At 38.3% G+C, this 22,737-nt stretch overlaps 1 protein-coding gene across 2 annotated transcripts in view; it reads right to left on the bottom strand.

The window, feature by feature from the left end:
- Window positions 1-22,737, bottom strand: part of SLC35D1 (solute carrier family 35 member D1) — a 69,923-nt gene that overhangs the window by 12,819 nt on the left and 34,367 nt on the right. For both annotated transcript variants that reach the window (XM_009001458.5, XM_002750933.7), the window contains 2 exons: window positions 19,605-19,672; window positions 18,395-18,473 (listed from right to left, as the gene is read on the bottom strand). In XM_009001458.5, the coding sequence (XP_008999706.1) occupies window positions 18,395-18,473; window positions 19,605-19,672 (147 nt within the window). The remainder of the gene's footprint in view (window positions 1-18,394; window positions 18,474-19,604; window positions 19,673-22,737) is intronic.

A 22,737-nucleotide genomic window follows, 5' to 3' on the forward strand; every position in this document is an offset into this window, starting at 1 on the left:
TTAATATCTGGAATTGATAAGCAACCTAATGCAACCAGCAAAACACAAATAATCCCATTAAAAGATGGGCAAAGGACATGAACAGACATTTCTAAAAAGAAAATATACATGCAGCAAATAAATATATGAAAAAGGCTCATCACTAATCATCAGAGAAATACAAATCAAAACCACAATGTGATACCATCTCACACCAGTCAGGATGGCTATTATTAAAAAATCAAAAAACAACAGATGTTGGCAAGGTTGCGGAGCAAAGGGAATGCTTATTTATACACTGTTTGGGGGAATGTAAATTTAGTTAAGCCCCTGTGGAAAGCAGTGTGAACATTTATCAAAGAACTTATAACAGAAGTACCATCTGACTCACCAATCCCACTACTGGGTTATATCCCCAAAGGAAAATAAATTGTTCTACAAAACAGACATATGTACTCTTATGTTCACTGCAACATTATTCCCAACAGCCAAGACATGCAATCAACCAAGATGCCCATTAATGATGGACTGTGGTACACATATATCATGGAATACTACACAGTCATAAAAAAGAACAAAATCATGTCCTTTGCAGTAACACAGATGCAGCATGAGGCCAAACTAACATAGGAACATAAAACCAAATACCACATGCTCTCACTTGTAAGTGGGAGCTAAACACTGAATGAATGTACATGGATACAAAGATAGAAGCAACACACACTGGGGGCTGCTTGAGGTGGGAGGGCAAAAGAGGGGTGTAAGTAGGGAGACTACCTGTTGGGTACTATGCTTGCTAGCTAGGTGACAGGATCATTTGTACACTAGGCCTCAGTGACACATAATTTACCCATATAACAAACCTGCACATGCACCTCCAGAACCTAAAATATCTTTGCCTCTTCTTCCAAAGTGGGAAAAAAGGGAATGGTGGGGACTTTACCAATATAATGACTGTTTTTAGAGGAATCTTCATTGGTATCTTAAGAAAACACATGAGAAATCAGCTCAAGGTATTATACTTAAAATCACGTCTGACACTTGCAGGTGCAAACATCTTCTGGCTCCCTTTTAATTATCCTAAGACCACGAAAACAAAAAATAAGTCTCTAAAATTTAAACTAGAGACTGAATATCCTTTATCAGGTCCCAAATGCTTGAGACTAGAAGTATTTCAGATTTTGTAATATTTCCAGTACACTTACCAGTTCAGTATCTCAAATTCAAAAATCCAAATCTTCAATGATTATTTCCCTTGAATATCATGTTGGCATTCAAAAAGTTTTAGACTCTGGAGCAAGCATTTTGGATTTCAGATTTGGGGTTGCAGGAAATCAAAATATTTTACCCCCAAATATATTTCTTTAACGTACTGTAATTTTTTTTTTTTGAGATGGAGTCTCTCACTCTGTTGCCAGGCTGGAGTGCAGTGACGCAATCTTGGCTCATTGCAACCTCTGTCTCCTGGTTCAAGTGATTCTTCTCCCTCAGCCTCCCGAGTAGCTGGGACTATGAGAGCACATCACCACACCCTGCTAATTTTTGTGTTTTTAGTAGAGACGGGGTTTCGCCATGTTGGCCAGGATGGTCTCGATCTCCTGACCACAGGATCCACCTGCCTTGGTCTCCCAAAGTGTTGGGATTACAGGTGTGAGCCACCACACCTGGCCAACATATGGTAACCAAGATGGTTGTCAGAAAGCAGAAGTAGCTCTGCAAAGCTGTCTTTTGTGAGAGAAATTTACATATGTAAAAAATCTACACTGACTGCAGTCAGGCCTTCCCTTGTCCAGTTCTAGGAAACATTAACTGAGGGTCTGACACCTTTAACAGTCTAGAAAACCATCTATCATCTATTCTTTCTAATGCTGCTACCTGTGAGGTTTCACCTGTATAACAAGATCACTTCTGCTAGCCCAGCCTCCTCTTCTCTCCCTCCTATAACCTGTTTAGCCCAAATCTAAGACCCCATTCTTTCTATAACTTCAAGATCATATATAAGCTTCTATGACCCACTAGGGGGTTAGGCAGTCACTCTGCAATATTCTCCATATACACATTAATAAATAAGATATGTTTTTCTTTTACTAGTCTGTCTTTGGTGAGCTGATTTTTTTTTTTTTAATTTCATGTTGGGCTCTGGTGTACATGTACACATCCTGCATCCTGTAGGACTGTTGCATAGGTACATGCCACAGTGGTTTGTTGTCTCCATCCCCCTACCCCACCCCGGCATCGCCTGATCCAGCATTTCTCCCAGTGTTATCCCTCCCCTTCCTTCCTGCCCACCCCCCAACTCTGCTTTCCCTCCCCTCCATCCCCACACCTAGCCCAGTGAGTGTTGTTCTCTTCCCTGTGCCCAAGTGTTCTCATTGTTCATCACCCGCCTGTGAGAGAAAACATGCAGTGTTTGGTTTCCTGTTCTTGTGTCAGTTTGCTAAGAATGATGGTTTCTAGATTCATCCATGTCTCTACAAAGAACAAAAACTCATCATTTTTTATGAATGCATAGTATTCCATGGTATATATGTGCCACATGTTCTTTGTTCAGTCCATCATTGATGGGCATGTGGGTTGTTCCAAGTCTCTGCTATCGTAAACAGCGCCACAATAAACATACATGTGAATGTGTCTTTACAACAGAGCGATTTATAATCCTTTGGGTATATATCCAGTAACGGGATTCCTGGGTCAAATGGAATTTCTATTTCTAGATCCTTGAGGAATCACCACATTGTCTTCCACAATAATGGTTGAACTAATTTATACTCCCACCAACAGCGTAAAAATCTTCCTTCCTCTTCACATCCTCTCCAGCATCTGCTGTCTCCAGATTTTTTAATGATCGCCATTCTAACCAGTGTGAGATGGTATCTCAATGTGGTTTTGATTTGCATTTCTCTAATGACCAATGATGATGAGCATTTTTTCATGTTTGTTGGCCTCATATATGTCTTCTTTTGAAAAGTGTCTGGTGATATCCTTTGCCCACTTTTGAACGGCTTTTTTCTTGTAAATCTGCTTTAGTTCTTTGTAGATTCTGGATTTTAGCCCTTTGATAGATGGGTAGATTGCAAAAACATTTTCCCATTCTATTGGTTGCTGGTTCACTCTAATGATTGTTTCTTTTGCTGTGCAGAAGCTCTTAAGTTTAATTAGATCCCATTTGTCTATTTTGGCTTTTGTTGCTGTTGCTTTTGGTGTTTCAGTCATGAAGTCCTCGCCTGTGCCTATGTCCTGAATGGTATTGCCTAGGTTTTCTTCTAGGGTTTTTATGGGGTTAGATCTTATGTTTAAATCTTTAATCCATGTGGAGTTAATTTTTGTATAAGGTATAAGGAAGGGGTCCAGTTTCAGCTACCTGCATATGGCTAGCCAGTTTTCCCAACACCATTTATTAAGCAGGGAATCCTATCCCCATTTCTTGATTTTGTCTGGTTTGCCAAAGACCAGATGATTGTAGATGTGTGGCATTCTTTCCGAGGCCTCTGTTCTGTTCCATTGGTCTATATCTTTGTTTTGGTACCAGTATCATGCTGTTTTGATTACTGTAGCCTTGTAGTATAGTTTGAAGTCAGGTAGCGTGACACCTCCAGCTTTGTTCTTTTTGCTTAGGATTGTCTTGGCTATGCGGGCTCTCTTTTGGTTACATATGAAGTTGAAAGTGTTTTTTTTTTTCCAGTTCTGTGAAGAGTCAATGGTAACTTGATGGAGATAGCATTGAATCTATAAATTACTTTGGGCAGTTTGGCCATTTTTCACAATATTGATTCTTCCGGACCATGAGCATGGAATGTTTTTCCATCTGTTTGTGTCCTCTCTTATTTCCTTGAGCAGTGGCTTGTAGTTCTCCTTGAAGAGATCTTTTACATCCTTTGTTAGCTGTATTCCTAAGTATTTTATTCTGTTTGTAACAACTATAAATGGGAGTTTGCTCATGATTTGATTCTGTTTGTTTGTTGCTGGTATTCAGGAATGCTTGTGATTTCTGCACATTGATTTTGTATCCTGAGACTTGGCTGAAGTTGCTTATCAGTTTAAAGACGGTTGGGGCTGAGACAATGGGGTCCTCTGAATATACAATCATGTTGTCTGCAAATAGAGACAATTTGAGTTCCTCCTTTCCTAATTGAATATCCTTTATTTCTTTTTCTTGCCTGATTGTTCTGGCTAGAACTTCCAATACTATATTGAATAGGAGTGGTGAGAGAGGGCATCCTTGTCTAGAGCCAGTTTTTAAAGGGAATGCTTCTAGTTTCTGCCCATTCAGTATGATATTGGCTGTGGGTTTGTCATAAATAGCTTTTATTATTTTGAGATACATTCCATCGATACCTAGTTTATTGAGAGTTTTTAGCATAAAGCGCTGCTGAATTTTGTCGAAAGCCTTCTCTGCATCAATTGAGATAATCATGTGGTTTTTGTCTTTGGTTCTGTTCATGTGGTGGATTCCGTTTATAGATTTGTCTATGTTGAACCAGCCTTGCATTCCTGGGATGAACCCTACTTGATTGTGGTGGATAAGCTGTTGGATTTGGTTTGCCAGTATTTTATTGAAGATTTTTGTATCAGTGTTCATCACAAATATTGGCCTGTAGTTTTCTTTTTTAGTTGTGTCTCTGCTAGGTTTTGGTAACAGGATAATATCGGTCTCATAGAAAGAGTTAGGATTCCCTCTTTTTATATTGTTTGGAATAGTTTCAACAGTAATGGTACCAGCTCCTCTTTGCACATCTGGTAAAATTCAGCTGTAAACTCATTTGGACGTGGACTTTTTTTGGTTGGTAGGTTATTAATTGCTGCCTTGACTTCAGACCTTGTTATTGGTCTATTCAGGGTTTCAAATTCTTCCTGGCTTAGTCCTGGGAGTGCGCAAGTGCCCAGGAATTTATCCATTTCTTCCAGGTTTACTGGTTTATGTGCATAAAGCTGTTTGTAGTAATCTCTGATGGTAGTTTTTATTTCTGAGGAATTGATGGTGATCTCCCCTTTATCATTTTTTTATTGCATCTATTCGATTCTTCTCTCTTTTCTTTTTTATTAGTCTAGCTAGCGGTCTATTTTGTTGATCTTGTCAAAAAACCAGCTCCTGGATTTATTGATCTTTTGAAGGGTTTTTTGTGTCTCTACCTCCTTCAGTTCTGCTCTGATCTTAGTTATTTCCTGTTTTCTGCTTACTTTTGATTCTTTTTTTTTTTTGATCTTGCTCCTCTAGCTCTTTCAATTTTGATGATAGGGTGTCAATTTTAGATCTTTCCTTATTTCTCATGTGGGCATTTATTGCTATAAATTTCCCTCTAGACACTGCCTTAAATGTGTCCCATAGATTCTGGTATATTGTGTCTTTGTTCTTGTTGGTTTCAAAGAACATTTTCATTTCTGCCTTCATTTCATCGTTTATCCATTTGTCATTCAAAAGCAAGTTGTTCAGTTTCCATGTGATTGTGCAGTTTTGAGTGCTTTTCTTAATCCTGAGTTCTAATTTAATTGTGCTGTGGTCTGAGAGACTATTTGTTATTATTTCTGTTCTTTTGCATTTGCTGAGGAGGGATTTACTTCCAATTATGTGGTCGATTTTAGAGTAAGTGTGATATGGTGCTGAGAAGAATGTGTATTCTGTGGATGTGGGGTGTTCGGTAAATGTCTATTAGGTCTGCTTGGTCCAGATCTGTGTTCAAGTCCTGAATATCCTTGCTGACTTTTTGTCTTGTTGATCTGTCCAATATTGTCAGTGGAATGTTACAGTAATCCCACTGTTATTGTGTGGGAGTCTAAGTCTCTTTGTAGGTCATTAAGAACTTGCTTTATGTATCTGGGTATTGCTGCATTGGGTGCATATATTTAGGATAGTTAGCTCTTCTTGTTGCATTGATCCTTTTACCATTATGTAATGCCCTTCTTTGTCTCTTTTGATCTTTGTTGATTTAAAGTCCATTTTATCAGAGACTAGGATTGCTACCTCTGCTTTTGTTTGCTCTCCAATTGCTTGGCAGATCTTCCATCCCTTTATTTTGAGTCTATGTGAGTCTTTGCACATGAGATGGTCTCCTGAATACAGCACACCATTGGGTCTTGACTTTTTAATCCAGTTTGCCAGTCTGTGTCTTTTGATTGGGGCATTTAGGCCATTTACATTCAATGTTAATATTGTTATGTTTGAATTTGATCCTGCCATTTTGTTACTGGCTGTTTTGCCCATTAGTTAACATGGCTTCTTCACTGCATTGTTGTTCTTTACCATTTGATACATCTTTTCAGTGGCTGATACTGGTTCTTCCTTTCCCTGTTTAAGTACTTCCTTCAGTAGCTCTTGTAAGGCTTGTCTTGTAGCAACAAAATCTCTCAGCAATTGCTTGTCCATTAAGGATTTTATTTCTACTTCACTTATGAAGCTAAGTTTGGCCAGGTATGAAATTCTGGGTTAAAAGTTCTTTTCTTTAAGGATGCTAGCTTGTAGAGTTTCTGCTGAGAGATCTGCCATGAGTCTCATGGTCTTTCCTCAGTGGGTGACTCGACCTTTCTGTCTGGCTGCCCTTAGGATTTTTTCCTTCATTTCAACCCTGGTGAATCTGATGATTATGTGCCTTGGGGTTGCTCTTCTTGAGGAATATCTTTGTGGTGGTCTCTGTATTTCCTGGATTGGAATGTTGTCCTGCCTTGTTACATTGGGGAAGTTCTCTTGGATAATATCCTGAAGAGTGTTTTCCAATTGGATTCATTCTCCACATCACATTCAGGTACACTAATCAAGTGTAGATTAGGTCTTTTCACATAATCCCATAGTTCTTGGAGGCATTGTTCGTTTCTTCTCACTCTTTTTTCTCTAATCTTGCCTTTTCGTTTTGTTTCATTAATTTGATCTTCTATCTCTGATATCCTTTCTTCTGCTTGATAGATTTGACTGTTGAACTTGTGCATGCCTTGTGAAGTTCTTGTGCTGTGTTTTTCAGCTCCATCAAGTCATTTATGTTCTTCTCTAAACTGGTTATTCTAGTTAGCATTTCGTCTAATCTTTTTTCAAGGTTCTTAGTTTCTTTACATTAGGCTAGAACATGATCTTTTAACTCAGAGAAGTTTGTTATTATCCACCTTCTGAAGCCTGCTTTTGTCAATTCATCACACTCATTTTCTGTCTTGTTTTGTTCCCTTGATGGTGAGGAGTTGTGATCCCTGGAAGGGGAAGAGGTGTTCTGGTCTTTGAAGGTTTCATACTTTCTGCACTGTTTTTTTTTTCCATCTTCGTGGATTTATCTCCCTTTGATCTTTGAAGCTGGTAATTTTGGGAGAAATCTGAGTGGACATCCTTTCTGTTGCAGTTGGAGCTATATCTTCTTTTGCCTGCAGAGGCGCTGCTGGGCTGCCTCCGATTCAGTCAGGTTGCAGGTTGGGTGGTCTTCCCCAGGGGATTTTTGCAGGTGAAATTAGCCCCACCTTCCCAATGGCGTCTCTCCTTCCCTGAGCTCCATCATCCTGGTTGGGGTCAAACTGGTGTATTTGCTGCCAAGCTCTCTGGAATACGGGCTTCAGTTTGAATTTTGTGGGGGGTGGGGCCTGCCAGGTCTTATGACCTGTTTCCCTGCTTTCAACTCTGCCTCTTTCTGTGGGACATATTGTTCAGTCCAACTGGTGTTAGTCCAAACTTCTGTCCAGGTCCCTGCCAACTGTAGTCCAACTTACAGCACCAGGTGGGAGCTCTCGCTCAGATGTGAACTGACAACCCATGGCACCCCTCAGTCTGGTGGGGGTCTTGCGAACAGTGGGTTGCAGGAGGGATGAGGTAAGCACAGGATCCAAATTGGAGCACAGAAGGGGAGAAGCCCCCTGACCCTTCGAGCCGGCTGCATGTTCCAGGTGGGGACACGCCCCCACCCTGTCTTGGTTCATTCTCCCCGGGGAGCTCTCGCCCTGCTTTGGCTCCCTCCCTAGGCTACTTTCAGAGTCCTTCCAGTCCCCCCAAAATGAACCTGATACCTCATTTAAAATCGTGAAGTCCTCTAGCCCTCTGCGTCTCATTTTCTGGGAGCTGCATTCTGGTGTTGCCTCCTCTTGGCCATCTGTGACCTAGCCTGCCAATCATTCCCACCCAGTGCACCTGCAGAATCTGGCCCCCGGGGAGGGCATGGGCCTCTCTCTCCCCTGTGCTCTCTCCAGGCTGCTGCTGCTTCTTTTGGCTCCTGTTGCTCTGGGGATGCCTGACTGAGCTGATTTTTAAGCAAACTTTCCTCTTGTCCCTACAGTTTTGGTGCAGTAAGCAGGGATGCCAAAGCTGTTCTTTTTTTTTGAGATGGCGTCTTGCTCTGTCACCCCAGCTGGAGTGCAGTGGCAAGATCTTGGCTCACTGCAATCTCCACTTCCCAGGTTTAAGTGATTATCCTGCCTCAGCCTCCCAAGTAGCTGGGACTACAGGTGTGCACTACCACGCCTGGCTAATTTTTCATATTTTTAGTAGAGACAGGGTTTCACACTGTGAGCCAAGATGGTCTCAATCTCCTGACCTCGTGATCCACCCACCTTGGCTTCCCAAAGTGCTGGGATTACCGGCGTCAGCTACTGCACCCAGCCTGTTCTGCTCTTTTGGAAGCTGCGGCAAAGATTATCCAGGACCTCATCAGCCAGTGTACGGTCAAGTAAATGGTAAAAAAAATATATAAACATATGTTTATATATATTATATATATTATATTTATATATATGTTTATATATTTATATATATTATATTTATATATATATTATATTTAAATATAATATATATATATTACAGTTTCTTTTTCCTCACCAAAATATTTTTTTTATTTTTTGCGACTGGGCCTCACTCTGTGTCTCAGGTTGGAGTGCAGTGGCACAATCTTGGCTCACTGCAATCTGTCTCCCAGGCTCAACCAATTCTCCCACCTCAACCTCCCAAGTAGCTGGGGCTGCAGGCACATGCCACCATGCCTGGCTAATTTTTTGTATTTTGGAAGCCTTTTGCCCAGGCTGGTCTTGAACACCTGAGCTCAGAGAGTCCACCCACCTCAGCCTTCCAAAGTGCTAGGATTATAGGTGTTGAGCCATGGCACCCACCAACAGAACCAGAGCCAAAATCTTGATTAATGGGAGAAAAGATTTGTGTAACGAGTCTTGGTTATAGATTTTGGTACTCTGTGGTATGAATACTCAAATTGCTTGATTCCTTTCTTCCCCAAATAGTCTTTTCCTTTATCTTTGTCTTTCTGTGTTGCTCTGTCATAAAAATTAGGATACTGGTTGAGGTTCTCTCTTGTCATTTTATGTCCTTGAAAGTTTGACTTCTGATCAAGTGTAAGCACTCTCTCTTGGTCTCTGCCATCTGGGAGGCATGATTTTTGAGTCGCATCAGGTGGCCAGTCTAAAAATGGCTAAAAACCCAAGACTTTTTGTTCCAAATGTGTCAAGCTCTTAGGTGAGTCTGTCATAAAAAGTCTCATCTATAAGGAGCTTTTGTCAACTCAACCTTTGTCGCCTGGTTAGTACTAAAAAAGTCCAATCCCATGAAGCTAACATGGGAGTATCAACTGAGCCCGGGAGGTCAAGGCTGCAGTGAGCCATGATTGTGCCACTATACTTAAGCCTGGGCAACAGAGTGAAACCCTGTCTCAAAATATATATATATATACTGTTCCCCCACTTACTCTTACTCCTTCCTCCTCCTCCCTCCTCTTTGCTGTCTTTGGTACTACATAAAAGAATCTAGAGGGGACTTCTAATGATTCGGATCCCTTAAGAAGCATACAAAAAAAGTACCATCTACCCCCTTTCTTGTACTGTGGGAGAACATGACCTTTGTGTGTGTGATGAGTGGTGAGTCACTGGTAAGAGCTACAGTTTTAGAGGTGACTAGTAACAGCTGTTTACAGTAAATGATTATTACTACAAGCGTCTACTTGTTTCTTTGTGAGTTTATATTTAAAAGGTGTAGTTTAAATAATTTTTAAAATGTCTTTGTATCAAAGTACACTATACAAGCATTGCATGGCCTGGTTTCATGGCATTTCTCTTTCTGGGGATGTTAAATTCAATGTAGAAATAAAATTAAATTTTTAAAGCTCTATATGTTCTGTCTTTCAACTGTGCCTCCTTTTTACATATTTTAATTATGAGGCCCTAAAAACTACAGATACTTTGTTGGCCCTGTTCTTTATTGGGCGCTCTCCTGAGCTCAGTGATCCAGTTAAAAAACAGACTAAATTTTATAGTGCCCCTCTAAATGAAATTGGTTCCCTTATAAAATCCTATAAGTTCCTATAATTTTGTTACCTTGACAACCCTTTTTAATCTTCCAGTAACATATTCAAACTCCTTTTAAAATATATAAATTCTCTCTCTGTACTTTAACATATAATTTACTACCCTGTTTTCTCTAAAACACAGTAAGGGCTTGGGTCATGTAAGACAGATAAACTTTAATCTTTTTCACTTACAAAGTTTAAATCCAACTGTTCTTTTAAACTAGTGAGTTTTACTGGTGTTATGAGTAAAATTTAAAAATCAAAAGTTTAAAGTATTTGTGTCCATCTATATTTTTATATATACATGTCTATGTGTATATATTGTCTACATAGTATCAAATTAACTTGTAAGTTAGTACTCATAAATTAAGCCCAAATAAATTTCAAGTTCACATTATTTTAGTAATCCTTAATGAATTAAAAGTTTAAAAAAAATTAGTAAAATAAAATTAAAACATCTTTAAATTTTAACTTAGTTTCTGGCCTGATTCTATTGATCAGACAGGTTTATATTGTCTCTACTAAATGCTTTAGGGTCACAGAACTGTTACATCTGTAATATTTTTAATGCTTAATTTATCTGTAAGCTTATGTCTTTAACTTTGAGACTTTAAATTCTAATGTCTAGATAAATGAACCATGGTGAGGTCTGGGAACAACACCCAGGCCCTGTCCTCCTTAGCCCAACTATGCTTCTTAGCATATTAACTTCTTCAGGCATTGCATTCACAGTTCTGTTTTTTGTCTTGCACTCTGCATATAATTAAATTACTTATTTCCTAGGTTTTTCACTAAAATTAAGAGTTACTGAGATACTATTATAATTAATCTATGTAATTAAAACTACTAGATATTAAAATAAACAATTCTATATAAAAAGCATATTCAAAAAGTAAAATGTTTTTCATAAAAAAGGTTATAAGACATAAAAATATGCTTTTGTAAAAAAAATGATTTTGCGTATTATAGACACGTAAAAAGTTTTTAATTAAAAATGTTTTTAAAAATGTTTAAATTTAAGAGGCTATTTAAAAATGCACAAAAATTTTGTAGTCAAACTAATTAAAATTAAATGGACTTATTTACAAGGTTTTATTAAAATTAACTTTAACATTAATAATATACTAATACAAAAATAAAATTTAATCTTTTTTTTTTTTGAGACAGGATCTCATTCTGTTACCCAGGTTAGAGTGCAGTGACACAATCTCAGCTGACTGCAACCATCACCTCCTGGGTTCAAGCAATTGTCCTGCCTCAGCCTCCTGAGTAGCTGGGACTACAGGCATGTACCACCATGCTTGGCAAATTAGAGACAGGGTTTCACTATATTGGCCAGGCTGGACTAAAATTCTTGGCCTCAGGTGATCCACCACCTGTTTGGCCTCTCAAAGTGCTGGGATTACAGGCATGAGCCACCAAGCCTAGGCAGTTTTCTCTTTTAAACAAAAATTTCATGTAGTATTAATAAAAAATAATTTAAAAATTTTATTTACCTTGTAAATAAACTACAAAAATCAAAGAAGGGGTAGAGGGAAAACCAGATTCGGTATGACTCATGGTGTCTTTATTACGTCTTATGAGTCTCCCTCCATCAAGGAGTAAAAGGTTTTGCTTTTCAAAATCTTTTAATTATTACTTTGACTAAATAAATGATATTTTTCAGTGGCCTGTAATCCTGTTTTAAACCTTTGATATCTGACATGTTTCCCCAAATCAAAATTTCGAATTCAGTTTTTTTGACCTCAAACTAACTTTTTAAATAATAGGACCCCTAAAAGTCCAAAAGAAACATATTATTAGCCTTATTTAGTATGTTAAAATCATATGGAAATCATGAAAAAAGGTGCATAAATTTCTCTGAGTTATATTTAGATAAATGTTGTTATTAATATATGTTCTAAACCTGTATAAGATTCCTAAATATTTGAAATGTCTTAATATATATTATCAGTAATAATTATGATTATGTTAAATTGGTATATGCCAAAGAAATTTCCTTGTCAACTGTGTAACTATTCTGACTTTTGTTATCCATTGATAGTTATTGTTTTACTTTGATTTTTCTCAAAATGCAGTTTACAATTAGGTACAGTCCAAAATTTGCTTCCTTTTCAAAGAAATTCATAAAAAAGATCCTGATAAGTAGTTGTAAATACAGGTTTCTGGTAGCTTTAGTGATCAGATCATTAGACTAGGTAAAAGCTTTCAGTACTCTCATTAAAAAACTAATGTATTTGTGAGGGCTGCTAATCTAACATCCAACAGAATAAGAATTAATAACATGGAGTTAGATTAGTAAAGACTAATTTTTATAACTTAAAAAAAAATGCTTTGTTTAAACACCGGAGTCAAAAAACTTTTTTTTTCTTTTAAACTATAATTTACAACAATTGGGTAAAATATACTTTGTGGACAAATTTAAAACATTTATCAACTAATTTCTCCAAATTTAAAAACTATTTATGAATATTATTTTTTTTAATTGTACTTTAGGTTCTGGGGTACATGTACAGATCATGCAGGGTTTGTTGCATAGATAGACACTTACATGGCAAGGTGGTTTGCTATCTCCATCCCCTGTCACCTACATCTGGCATTTCTCCCCATGTTATCCCTCCCCAACTCCCTAACCCCTGCTGTCCCTTCCCTGGCTTCCCCCAACAGACCCCAGTATGTGATCCTCCCCTCCTGTGTCCATGTGTTCTCATTGTTCAACACCTGCCTATGAGTGAGAACATGCAGTGTTTGATTTTCTGTTCTTGTGTCAGTTTGCTGAGAATGATGCTTTCCAGATTCATCTATGTGCCCACAAAGGACACAACCTCATTATTTTTTATGGCTGCATAGTATTCCATGGTATACATGGGCCATATTTTCTTCGTCCAGTCTATCACTGATGGGCATTTGGGTTGGTTCCAGGTCTTTGCTATCATAAACAGTGCCACAATAAACATATGTGTGCATGTGTCTTTATAATAGAACAATTTATAACCCTTTGGGTATATACCCAGGGTTATGGGTCAAATGGGATCGCTGGGTCAAATGGAATTTCTATTTCTAGGTCCTTGAGGAATCGCCACACTGTTTTCCACAATGGTTGAACTAATTTATACCCCCACCAACAGTGTAAAAGTGTTCCTTCTTCTCCATATCCTCTCCAGCATCTGCTGTCTCCAGATTTTTTGATGATCACCATTCTAACTGGTATGAGATGGTATCTCAATGTGGTTTTAATTTGCATTTCTCTAATGACCAGTGATGATGAGCATTTTTTCATGTTTCTTGGCCACATATATATCTTCTTTTAAAAAGTGTTCATATACTTTGCCCACTTTTGAATGGCTGTTTTTTCTTGTAAATCTGTTTCAGCTCTTTGTAAATTCTGGACATTAGCCCTTTGTCAGATGGGTAGATTGCAAAAATTTTTTCCCATTCTGTCGGTTGCCGGTTCACTCTAATGATTGTTTCTTTTGCCGTACAGAAGCTGTGGAGTTTAATTAGATCCCATTTGCCTATTTTGGCTTTTGTTGCCATTGCTTTTGGTGTTTTGGTCATGGAGTCCTTGCCTATGCCTATGTCTTAATGGTTTGCCTAGGTTTTCTTCTAGGGTTCTTATGGTGTTAGGTTTTATATTTAAGTCTTTAATCCATCTGGAGTTAATTTTAGTGTAAGGTGTCAGGACGGGGTCCAGTTTCTGCTTTCTGCACATGGCTAGCCAGTTATCCCAACACCATTTATTAAACAGAGGGTCCTTTCCCTATTGCTTGTTTTTGTCAGGTTTATCAAAGATCAGATGGTTGTATTAATTCTGTTCCATTAGTCTATATCTCTGTTTTGGTACCAGTCCCATGCTATTATGTAGATAAATTCAATACACATCTGTTTTCTTTGTAACAGGACACAGTCAGAGACACTAGTTATTTTACCAAGTCTTTGACTAAAATAACATATTTTCAGATATGACCAGACTACTTTAAGAAATTAATGTTGACTTTATAAAGCCAATAAAAAGACCCTTGCAAGACTGGCCTGGTACTTTGTCTACACAGTTCCTTTACAAGCTTCCTGACCTGTGATACATAAAAAATGTAACTTTCTGACCACCAAGGTATTTTAGGTTACCAAAAGGAGAAAGATTCACCCAATTTGTACAGATACTACAGTCTGATGGCAAATCTCTGGCTTGGCTTAGCTTCCTGGCCTTAAAGCTTTTAGAAGTCCAATAATCCAAGATTTCTTTTTTTTTTTTTTTTTTTTTTTTGAGACGGAGTTTCGCTCTTGTTACCCAGGCTGGAGTGCAATGGCGCGATCTCGACTCACCGCAACCTCCGCCTCCTGGGTTCAGGCAATTCTCCTGCCTCAGCCTCCTGAGTAGCTGGGATTACAGGCATGCGCCACCATGCCCAGCTAATTTTTTGTATTTTTAGTAGAGACGGGGTTTCACCATGTTGACCAGGATGGTCTCGATCTCTTGACCTCGTGATCCACCCACCTCGGCCTCCCAAACTAAGATTTCTTATGAAAAAGTTTCAACAAAACTAATCTAAGAAGAGCCTAAATGGCCAATCACTATTCTTACTACATTTTATACAAATAAGCAGGCCAAGTATAAAAAGACTAAAACTTACTTTACAAATAAATTGATCCTACTATGATTTAACTTTGGTATAAATGGGAAACTACAGAATAAAACTATGTTTCAAAGAATACTACAGCACACCTGTTTAAATTAGATTCTAGTCTTTCATTGTTTTTGTTTTTGTTATTTCTCTACAATTTAGACTAAAACCTAAATTATTTCCTGGTTACAAGTCTCCAAACTAACAGTTTCAAATTTTTCTTCCATTTTTCATTTTATATCACCAAAAGTTAAAACTGTGCTTTCCTTAAAGCCGTACAAACTGAAACTAGACAACTTAAACTTCAGGAAAAGTCACAGTTTTACAAAGAGCCTTCATGCTTACCGATATACAGACTACTCAGAAAGTTCACTTCAACACTAATTTGAACTATACAATCCAGTAAAATCTGTCAGATTGCCACTGCAATCTGAAGATACTTCAAGGAGTCTAAGAAACACTCTCTATATACTACTCCAGACATTATCCTTTGTTTTTTCTTCTGTTTTCCTAAAAACACCTCTTAATAAAGATCTGTTTGCCTTCATCATACATGGAGGCCTAGTGTATCTACAATGCCACCTCCTAAAATGGACACAACTATTTAACTAAACTAATCCATTCTCAGAACTATGATTAAAAAAGATATGGGACAATATATTTTAATTTACTCTTTTCTGCTTATATAAATGTGTTTTTCCACTTCTTTGTCTATCTCTCATGACCTCTAGCTCAAATGGCTTTTAATACATAAAACTTATTAAAGTTTTAAAGTGAGGACTGAAAGAAACTAAAATATTTTAACCCAAAATATATTTCTCTGGCCTATTTATCATAGGCCTCTAGATTAGGCCTATGAGACACAAAGTAAATTGCTACAGCGTAAAAGGCCAAAAAGAAACTTCAAAATTATTTTTCTAATAAAATGCCCTTTGAAAGAACCTTCAAAATTATATCAGCTTCTTCTGGGCCTAAGGATGAAGATAGGAAGTTGCCATAGAAAGAATTTTCTTATTATTTGAAGGGAAAAAAAATAAAATTAGGCATCATGTAACAATAAACAAGTCCAGTAGGCAACTTAGGAAAGTGTATAATAGGATCTCATTTGAATACAGAGTCTGGGGAAAAATTGGATTAATATATATAAGTTGCCCAAGGAACTTCAGAAATGAAGGGGACAGAGAATCCAACCCATGCTGCTCAAAATCAGAAGTTGGAAAACCTGTAGGTATTAATTAGGATATCCTAAGCAAGGTTGGCTATCAAGAAAAGACACTAACATCTTTAAAAAAAAAATTATCAGCAAGCACTTAAGATTCATGGTAGCTCAAAACTAAGACTGCAATTCTCAAACTTTAGTATACCTGACAATTGCCTGGAAATCTTGTTAAATATAAAGATTTCTTTTTTTTTTTTTTTTTTGCTTTGTTAGAGTTTTTTTCTTTATACAAAATTTTTCAAAATAGTTATCATGTTGATTATTATTTATTACGTTTGGGGCCACACTTAATTTTGCAGGAGGATGACTTGCCTAATGAAAATCAATGGAATAATCGATTATGGAGAAAGTTTCTTTTTAGGCACCATTTTAGAACCATTTTGTTTATTTTTTTTTTTTGGAGGTTTCAGTGGGACAGGAGAATCACAAGGAATCAGGTGTTCAGAGGAATGTATTGAGTAGAGGTGAGGAACTAGGATGTTGGAAAGTAAAAAAAGGAGAGAAGGAGAGGAAGAAAGAGGAAGAAAAAGAGGGAGAGAGAACAGGAATATTGCTGTTATCTTAGAGGAAGATTTCTAAGCTCTACTCTAGAGATCCTGACTTAGTCTATCTGGGTAGGCCTTGGAATTTCTACTTTTAACTAGTTATCCTAAGTGATTTTCCTGCCACACTGAAGAGAAAAAGGAATGCTGACCTAAGGATTTGCAGTGGCTTTTCAAGCACAAAAGGAAGCTTAAAGCCCCTTGTCAGAGGAATGGCTGAGCTAAATGGGTTATGACTGGGACGCTAATGACAGAAGCTCCACTGTGGCTTGTGAGACTTTAACCTTGCAAGGGTATCGGTGGATTCCCATCTGTCTGCAGATGCAAGCCACTGATACCCTGCACCAGTGAGAATCAAGAGCAATAGTGAACTAATCAGACATTTCAGTTTTTGCCTCCCTGTGGAGTTTGAAAGTAAAATTAATCATCCTGGAATGAGTAAATCCATGGAGTTCGTGTACTACTGTGAGGAGGAACATATATCAAAAGAAAAGTATAAACTTTATATGAACAAGAATGATTTTATTTGTATCCCATGTTGATAATGACAAAGTACACTAAGAAACTGCAGGCAAATAGGGTTACTTATTAAAATTAAACATAGACTTTCCTGCATCATCCCTCTCCGTAGCTAGAAACATGGCCTATTTCTCACATTCTTACTGCTCTTAAGCTGAAGACACAAGCCATCCACTTTGCTCTTGAAGCATTTACAAAAACCAAAATATAGCTAGAGCTAATTTGGGGCACTAAAATTATCCCAGCCAGCCCAATTCCCTGGCATATAGATTGTCTCTAGCTTCCTAAAGGAATTCACACAATTGACTTATAGCTTAATTTGGAATTCTATTCACAACAAATCATCCAATTTTATGATTTGAAATCACAGACTTTCTGGACTTTTAACTTGATCTAGTTTCTAAACTGAGATCAGATGGGCACTACTCTATCGAGACTACAAAGATAAACAGCAGAGCAGTAAAAACTTGACCTCTGAAACCCCTTCCCTCACTACTGAGTAATGGGGCATCAGAAAGGAAGTCACAAGGGTAATGTCCCTCTCTTGCCCAAATGTTAAGGAACTACCTCTCTCGGTCTTGTCTTCCTAAGGAAGCAGGCCCACTTGGCTAATTCATTTGGAATTCGGACAAGCTGGGGCCTCCCAAATCTTAAAGCACTAGAATCAGAAAGTCAGATGAAAGAGGCCTCAGGCTTCCAGCCACCAACTTTAGCTCAATATTCAAATCAACTTGGCTCTCCTGGCTGAAGACAAATTAGTCTCCCTCAAATAAAATGCATCAGGAGGAAATGAGATCACTGGAAATGTCAGACACAGCTTTCAAAAGTGAGCCATTTAAGGTTTCGTTCAGGCATAGGAAAACTCCCCTGATTAGCTTCTGGCCAGCATCCTTTCCCTATAAAACAGCCAGATCTTAGTGAGGCAGAGAACATAGCAATTCTCACTGGAGGTTACAGAGACAGGCTTATCACTACCAACCTATTAATCTGCCCTGTCAGAAACAAACCTAATTCTATTCCTTCCTCTATTTAGATAATATATTTTCCTTTTCCCATGCTCCTCAGAGCTAAGCTGCCTGCAAGTAGAGACTATGCCCTCCCTGCATTCTTAAAGACTGTTTCAGAAACTATCACCACAATTTGTCAAACTAAGACAGTAAGTGAGGAAATAACTTGGTTCTTAAGGCCATAGCCAGACTCTTATCTTAGAGAAACAATTTTCGAGTAACGCAGGTACCAAAAAGATATCAGCAATTTTCTACTTACCTTAATACATCCAACTATTGTAGTTGTAAGAGCAGAATTATACTGCGTGCAGAGCACTGTGGCATACATTAAGATAAACCTAGAATGAAGAAGGACGAGGTATAAAATCCATTTCATACTTTATAATAATCTCTAGCCAAGATAAACAATCAGTGTTGGCCAACCCAGCACATTCTAGTCACTGACCAGCTATGAATTTTCCCCACCTCACTGCTTCTTATCCATCAGCTTCAGAATTTTTAAAATTTCACTAAAGAGAAACACATTCATCTCCTTACCAAGTGTTTTCCCTTGCTGCCCTCATCAAAACCTTGAACCATCACGCGTAATCGTGAGTATTTTTATTAGCTCAGGCTTCCTACTAACACACCTAAGCCAGACAGACAGAAAGCTCAGAGCTCAGAGACCCTAAAACTCAATTGTACACCTTCCATGAGGACAATATATCCTCTGGGCTAGGAAAAAGGCAAGAGAGATCCTTAAATATGAAAGAACCCAAATTAAAGCTACTTTAACAGAGGATATAGGTTCACTTAACAACTAAGTGGCAGCAGTTGGAACGCTCTGATTTACACTGAGGCTTCTGAGCCTGACTTAGTACCAAGGCATCATGTCAACTTTATTTTGAAGCACCTGCTCACTATGTGCCAGATCCAGTCACAAATAGCAACTAAACTGACAGGCTGAGGGAAAAAAACACATTAGAAAAATACGGAGATGAGGAGAAGAGGCCTGTTTGCAGGTACCCGGTATCCTCTCGTCCTTTACATATTCTCTTCTATGAGGAAGAAAACATGGTAAGGAGGGGTCAGTCTGCCCCAAATTCAAATGCTGTCACTGCCACCTACAAACTGTGCAAATTTAAACAATTTACTTAATTGTCTGAGCTGGCTTTCTCATAGGTAAGGGCATGACACTATCTGTCGAATGGTCAGTATAGAGATAAAACTATATAGTGCATGTTGAAATATAATGGTGCTTATTAAACAGCAGGTTATCAGGTAAATTGTTTCTTTATCTTTCGAAGGTATCCACCATTCAGTAGCTAAGAGCACATTCCCAAGGGCTGTGAAACCACCTGAATCTGGAGACTTAATTATCCCAGGTTGACACACTCAGGAGATCTAAAAAGATACTGAGAAATGAGGCAGGCAAATTTCTCTAACCTATTTCTTTAGAACTCTCTACTAAGGAGGTAGCAAAGGCTTACCCCATCACACAGGAGAGGGTGAACTGCAGAAGAAAGAGGGTGTCGGCCCAGCCTTCAAACTCCATAGCCTGCGATACACAAGAAAGCATTAAATTTTAGACTAGGCCTTCAAAATCAGCTATCCCATTTTAAAGGAAATCCTTCTATGAGTCTGCCTCCAACACAGACACAGACACACACAGGTATACATTTCCCTGAATCACTCCAAGGATAGAAAGTGATGTTCAAAGAGTTCATGTATATAGAGTAGAACCAGTAAGTAGTTGCATACGATTTTCTCCCATTAAAAATGTAGCATGGGGGAGATTTTGTACTTCTCACTATTGGGGCAATTTCCTTGAAGGCACAAGCCACATCTGGCTAATCTCGGTTCTTTCAGATGGCTATTAATGTGCTAGTACTAAAGGCTTTCTCAAACATTACAACATGTTTCCTTTCCGTAACATGTGAAAGCTTAAGTACAGCCTTAGTCATACAAATTCAGCTGAGGTCTATTCAAGGAGAATTACTGTTTTAAAACAGCTGATCCTAAAAACAAGGTTATGTTGTGTTGTTACTGTTGTCTGTGTTAAGCCAAAAGGAAACAAATGAAGATAAATGGCCTGAAGGAATCATAAAGGAATGAAGATAAACTGATCATCTCATCTCTTGTCCAAGAGTAATGGATTCTCTCTCAAGTACCTAGTTGTTTTTGCAATAAGAGTTTGATAAGCAAATGTGAGAAATATTCCACCTTTTATCTCTGCCAACCTGTCCAGCTTCAACTTTTGCCACTTCCAAATAAATCTCGTAGCTCCAGGGCTCCAACAATACCAGGCTCCCTGTGGCTTATAAAACATAACATACAGTTTCTTACTTGCATGCCTTTGCCTGGAATGTCCTTCCCTCAGCATTGGTCTGACTCCTGTTGAGCCAACAAATTAAAACTCAAGGCTCCCTTTCGAGGCCTTCCCTGATCAAGTACTCCTTCCTTTGTGCCTCAGTACTCCTCTCTAGAATTCTTGCCTCTGAACTGTAAATCTTTCTACCATGTCTACAGACTGAGCTCCCTGAAGGGAGGACTCACATCACATTTATCTAATCATATTCCTAACAGTGCTTGACAGATATAGACAGTTAGTTTACAGTTCTTTATTGAGGCAGAATACATGAAAAATAAACTAATTTTAAGTGTTCAACTCAATGAGTAGTCACAAATGTATAATCATGTAATCACCCATTACAATCATGATAAAGAAATTAACTGTTTCCAAAGTTCCCTCCTCCCCATTGACAGTCTAATCACCCCTCCATTTCTAGCCCCTGGCAACCTCTGATCGACTTTTTGTTACTACAGCTTTGCTGTTCAACAATTTACTACAAGTGGAATTGTATAGCATGTACTCTTGTGTCTTCCTTCTCTTTCACTTGGCATTATGCTCCTAGGACTCATCCATGCTATCTATACATGAGTAATTCATTCATTTTTATTGCCAATTAGTATTCTATCTTATGGGTATACCATAATTTGTTTATCCAAACATCAGGTAATAGACATTTATTTGGGTTATTTCCACAAGTTATTATGGAACTTGTACCTTTGGATACAAGTCTCTCATAGACATATTTTTATTTTGGGTAAATTTTATTGGGTAAATATCTAGAAAATGGGATTGCTGGTTCATTTGGTTAAATGTATTTTTAACTTTGAAGAAACTGCCAAACTGTTTTCCAAAGTAGCTACACAATTTTGTATTCTCACCAGCACTATATGAGAGCTCGCACTGTTCTACATTCTCACCAACATTGGAACTGTTACAGTCCATTCTCATAAGTGGGTAAGTGGTATTTTGTAATTGTAATTTGCATTTCCCTAAAAGACTATCTTTTAATATGTTTCCCTAAAAGACTATCATTTAATGTGGTTCTTTGACATCAGTATTTCTTCTTTGGTGAAGGGTCTGTTTAAATCTTTTGCCAATTCTTTGTTGTGGTTGTTGAGACAGAGTCTCGCCCTGTCACCCAGGCTGGAGTGCAGTGCTGCAATCTTAGCTTACTGCAACCTCTGCCTCTCCAGTTTAAGCAATTCTCCTGCCTCAGCCTCCTGAGTAGCTGGGATTAGAGGTGTGTGACACCACACCCAGTTAATTTTTGCATTTTTAGTAGAGTCGGAGTTTCCCCAAGTTGGCCAGGCTGGTCACGAACTCCTGACTTCAAGAGATCTGCCCGCCTCGGCCTTCCAGAGTGCTGGGATTCCAGGCCTGAGCCACTGCACCTGGCCTCTTTTGCCAAATTCTTTTTCACATTATTTGTCTTATGATAGAGCTGCACAAGTTTTTAAAAATATGTTCTGAATAACAGTCCTTAATCATGCATATATTATGCTATACACACACTCATACATAAAATACAAATATTTTCTCCCTGTGTGTCACTCACCTTCCATTTTTTTTCTTTCTTTTTTTTTTTTTTTGAGACAGAGTCTTACTCTGTCACCCAGGCTGGAATGCAGCGACACAATCTCGGCTCACTGCAACTTCCACCTCCTGGGTTCAAGTGATTCTCCGACCTCAACCTTCTGAGTAGCTGGGATTACAGGCACATGCCACCATGACTGGCTAATTTTCGTATTTTTTAGTAGACATGGGGTTAAGCCATGTTGGCCAGGATGCCTGTGAACGCCTGACCTCAAGTGATCTGCCTGCCTTGGCCTCCTAAAGTGCTGAAATTACAGGTGTAAGCCACCATGCCCAGCCTCACCTTGTATTTCTTAATAGTGTCTTTTGAAGTGTAAAAAATGTTAATGTTGATGTAGTCTAATATCAACATTGTCTTTTATAATTCTTGCTTACAACTTTTTAATGAAACTTGAGTGTAACCAAAAGTCCAAGATTTTCTCCTATGTTTTCTTCTAGTTTTATGGTTTTAGCTCTTACAGTTAGGTCTATGATCCTTTTAATATTAGTTTGCTAGAGCTGCCATAACAAAGGACCACAAAACTGAGTAGCTTAAATGGCAGAAATTTGTTGTCTCACAGTTCTGGAGGCTAGAAGTCCAAGATCAAAGTGTCTATAGGGTTGGCTCCTTCTAAGAACTGAGAGAGAGAATCTTTTCCTTGCCTCTCCCCTAGCTTCTAGTGGTTTGTTGGCAATCT

The sequence above is a fragment of the Callithrix jacchus genome, chromosome 7 (assembly GCF_049354715.1).
Source record: "Callithrix jacchus isolate 240 chromosome 7, calJac240_pri, whole genome shotgun sequence".
NCBI classification, from domain to species: domain Eukaryota; kingdom Metazoa; phylum Chordata; class Mammalia; order Primates; family Cebidae; genus Callithrix; species Callithrix jacchus.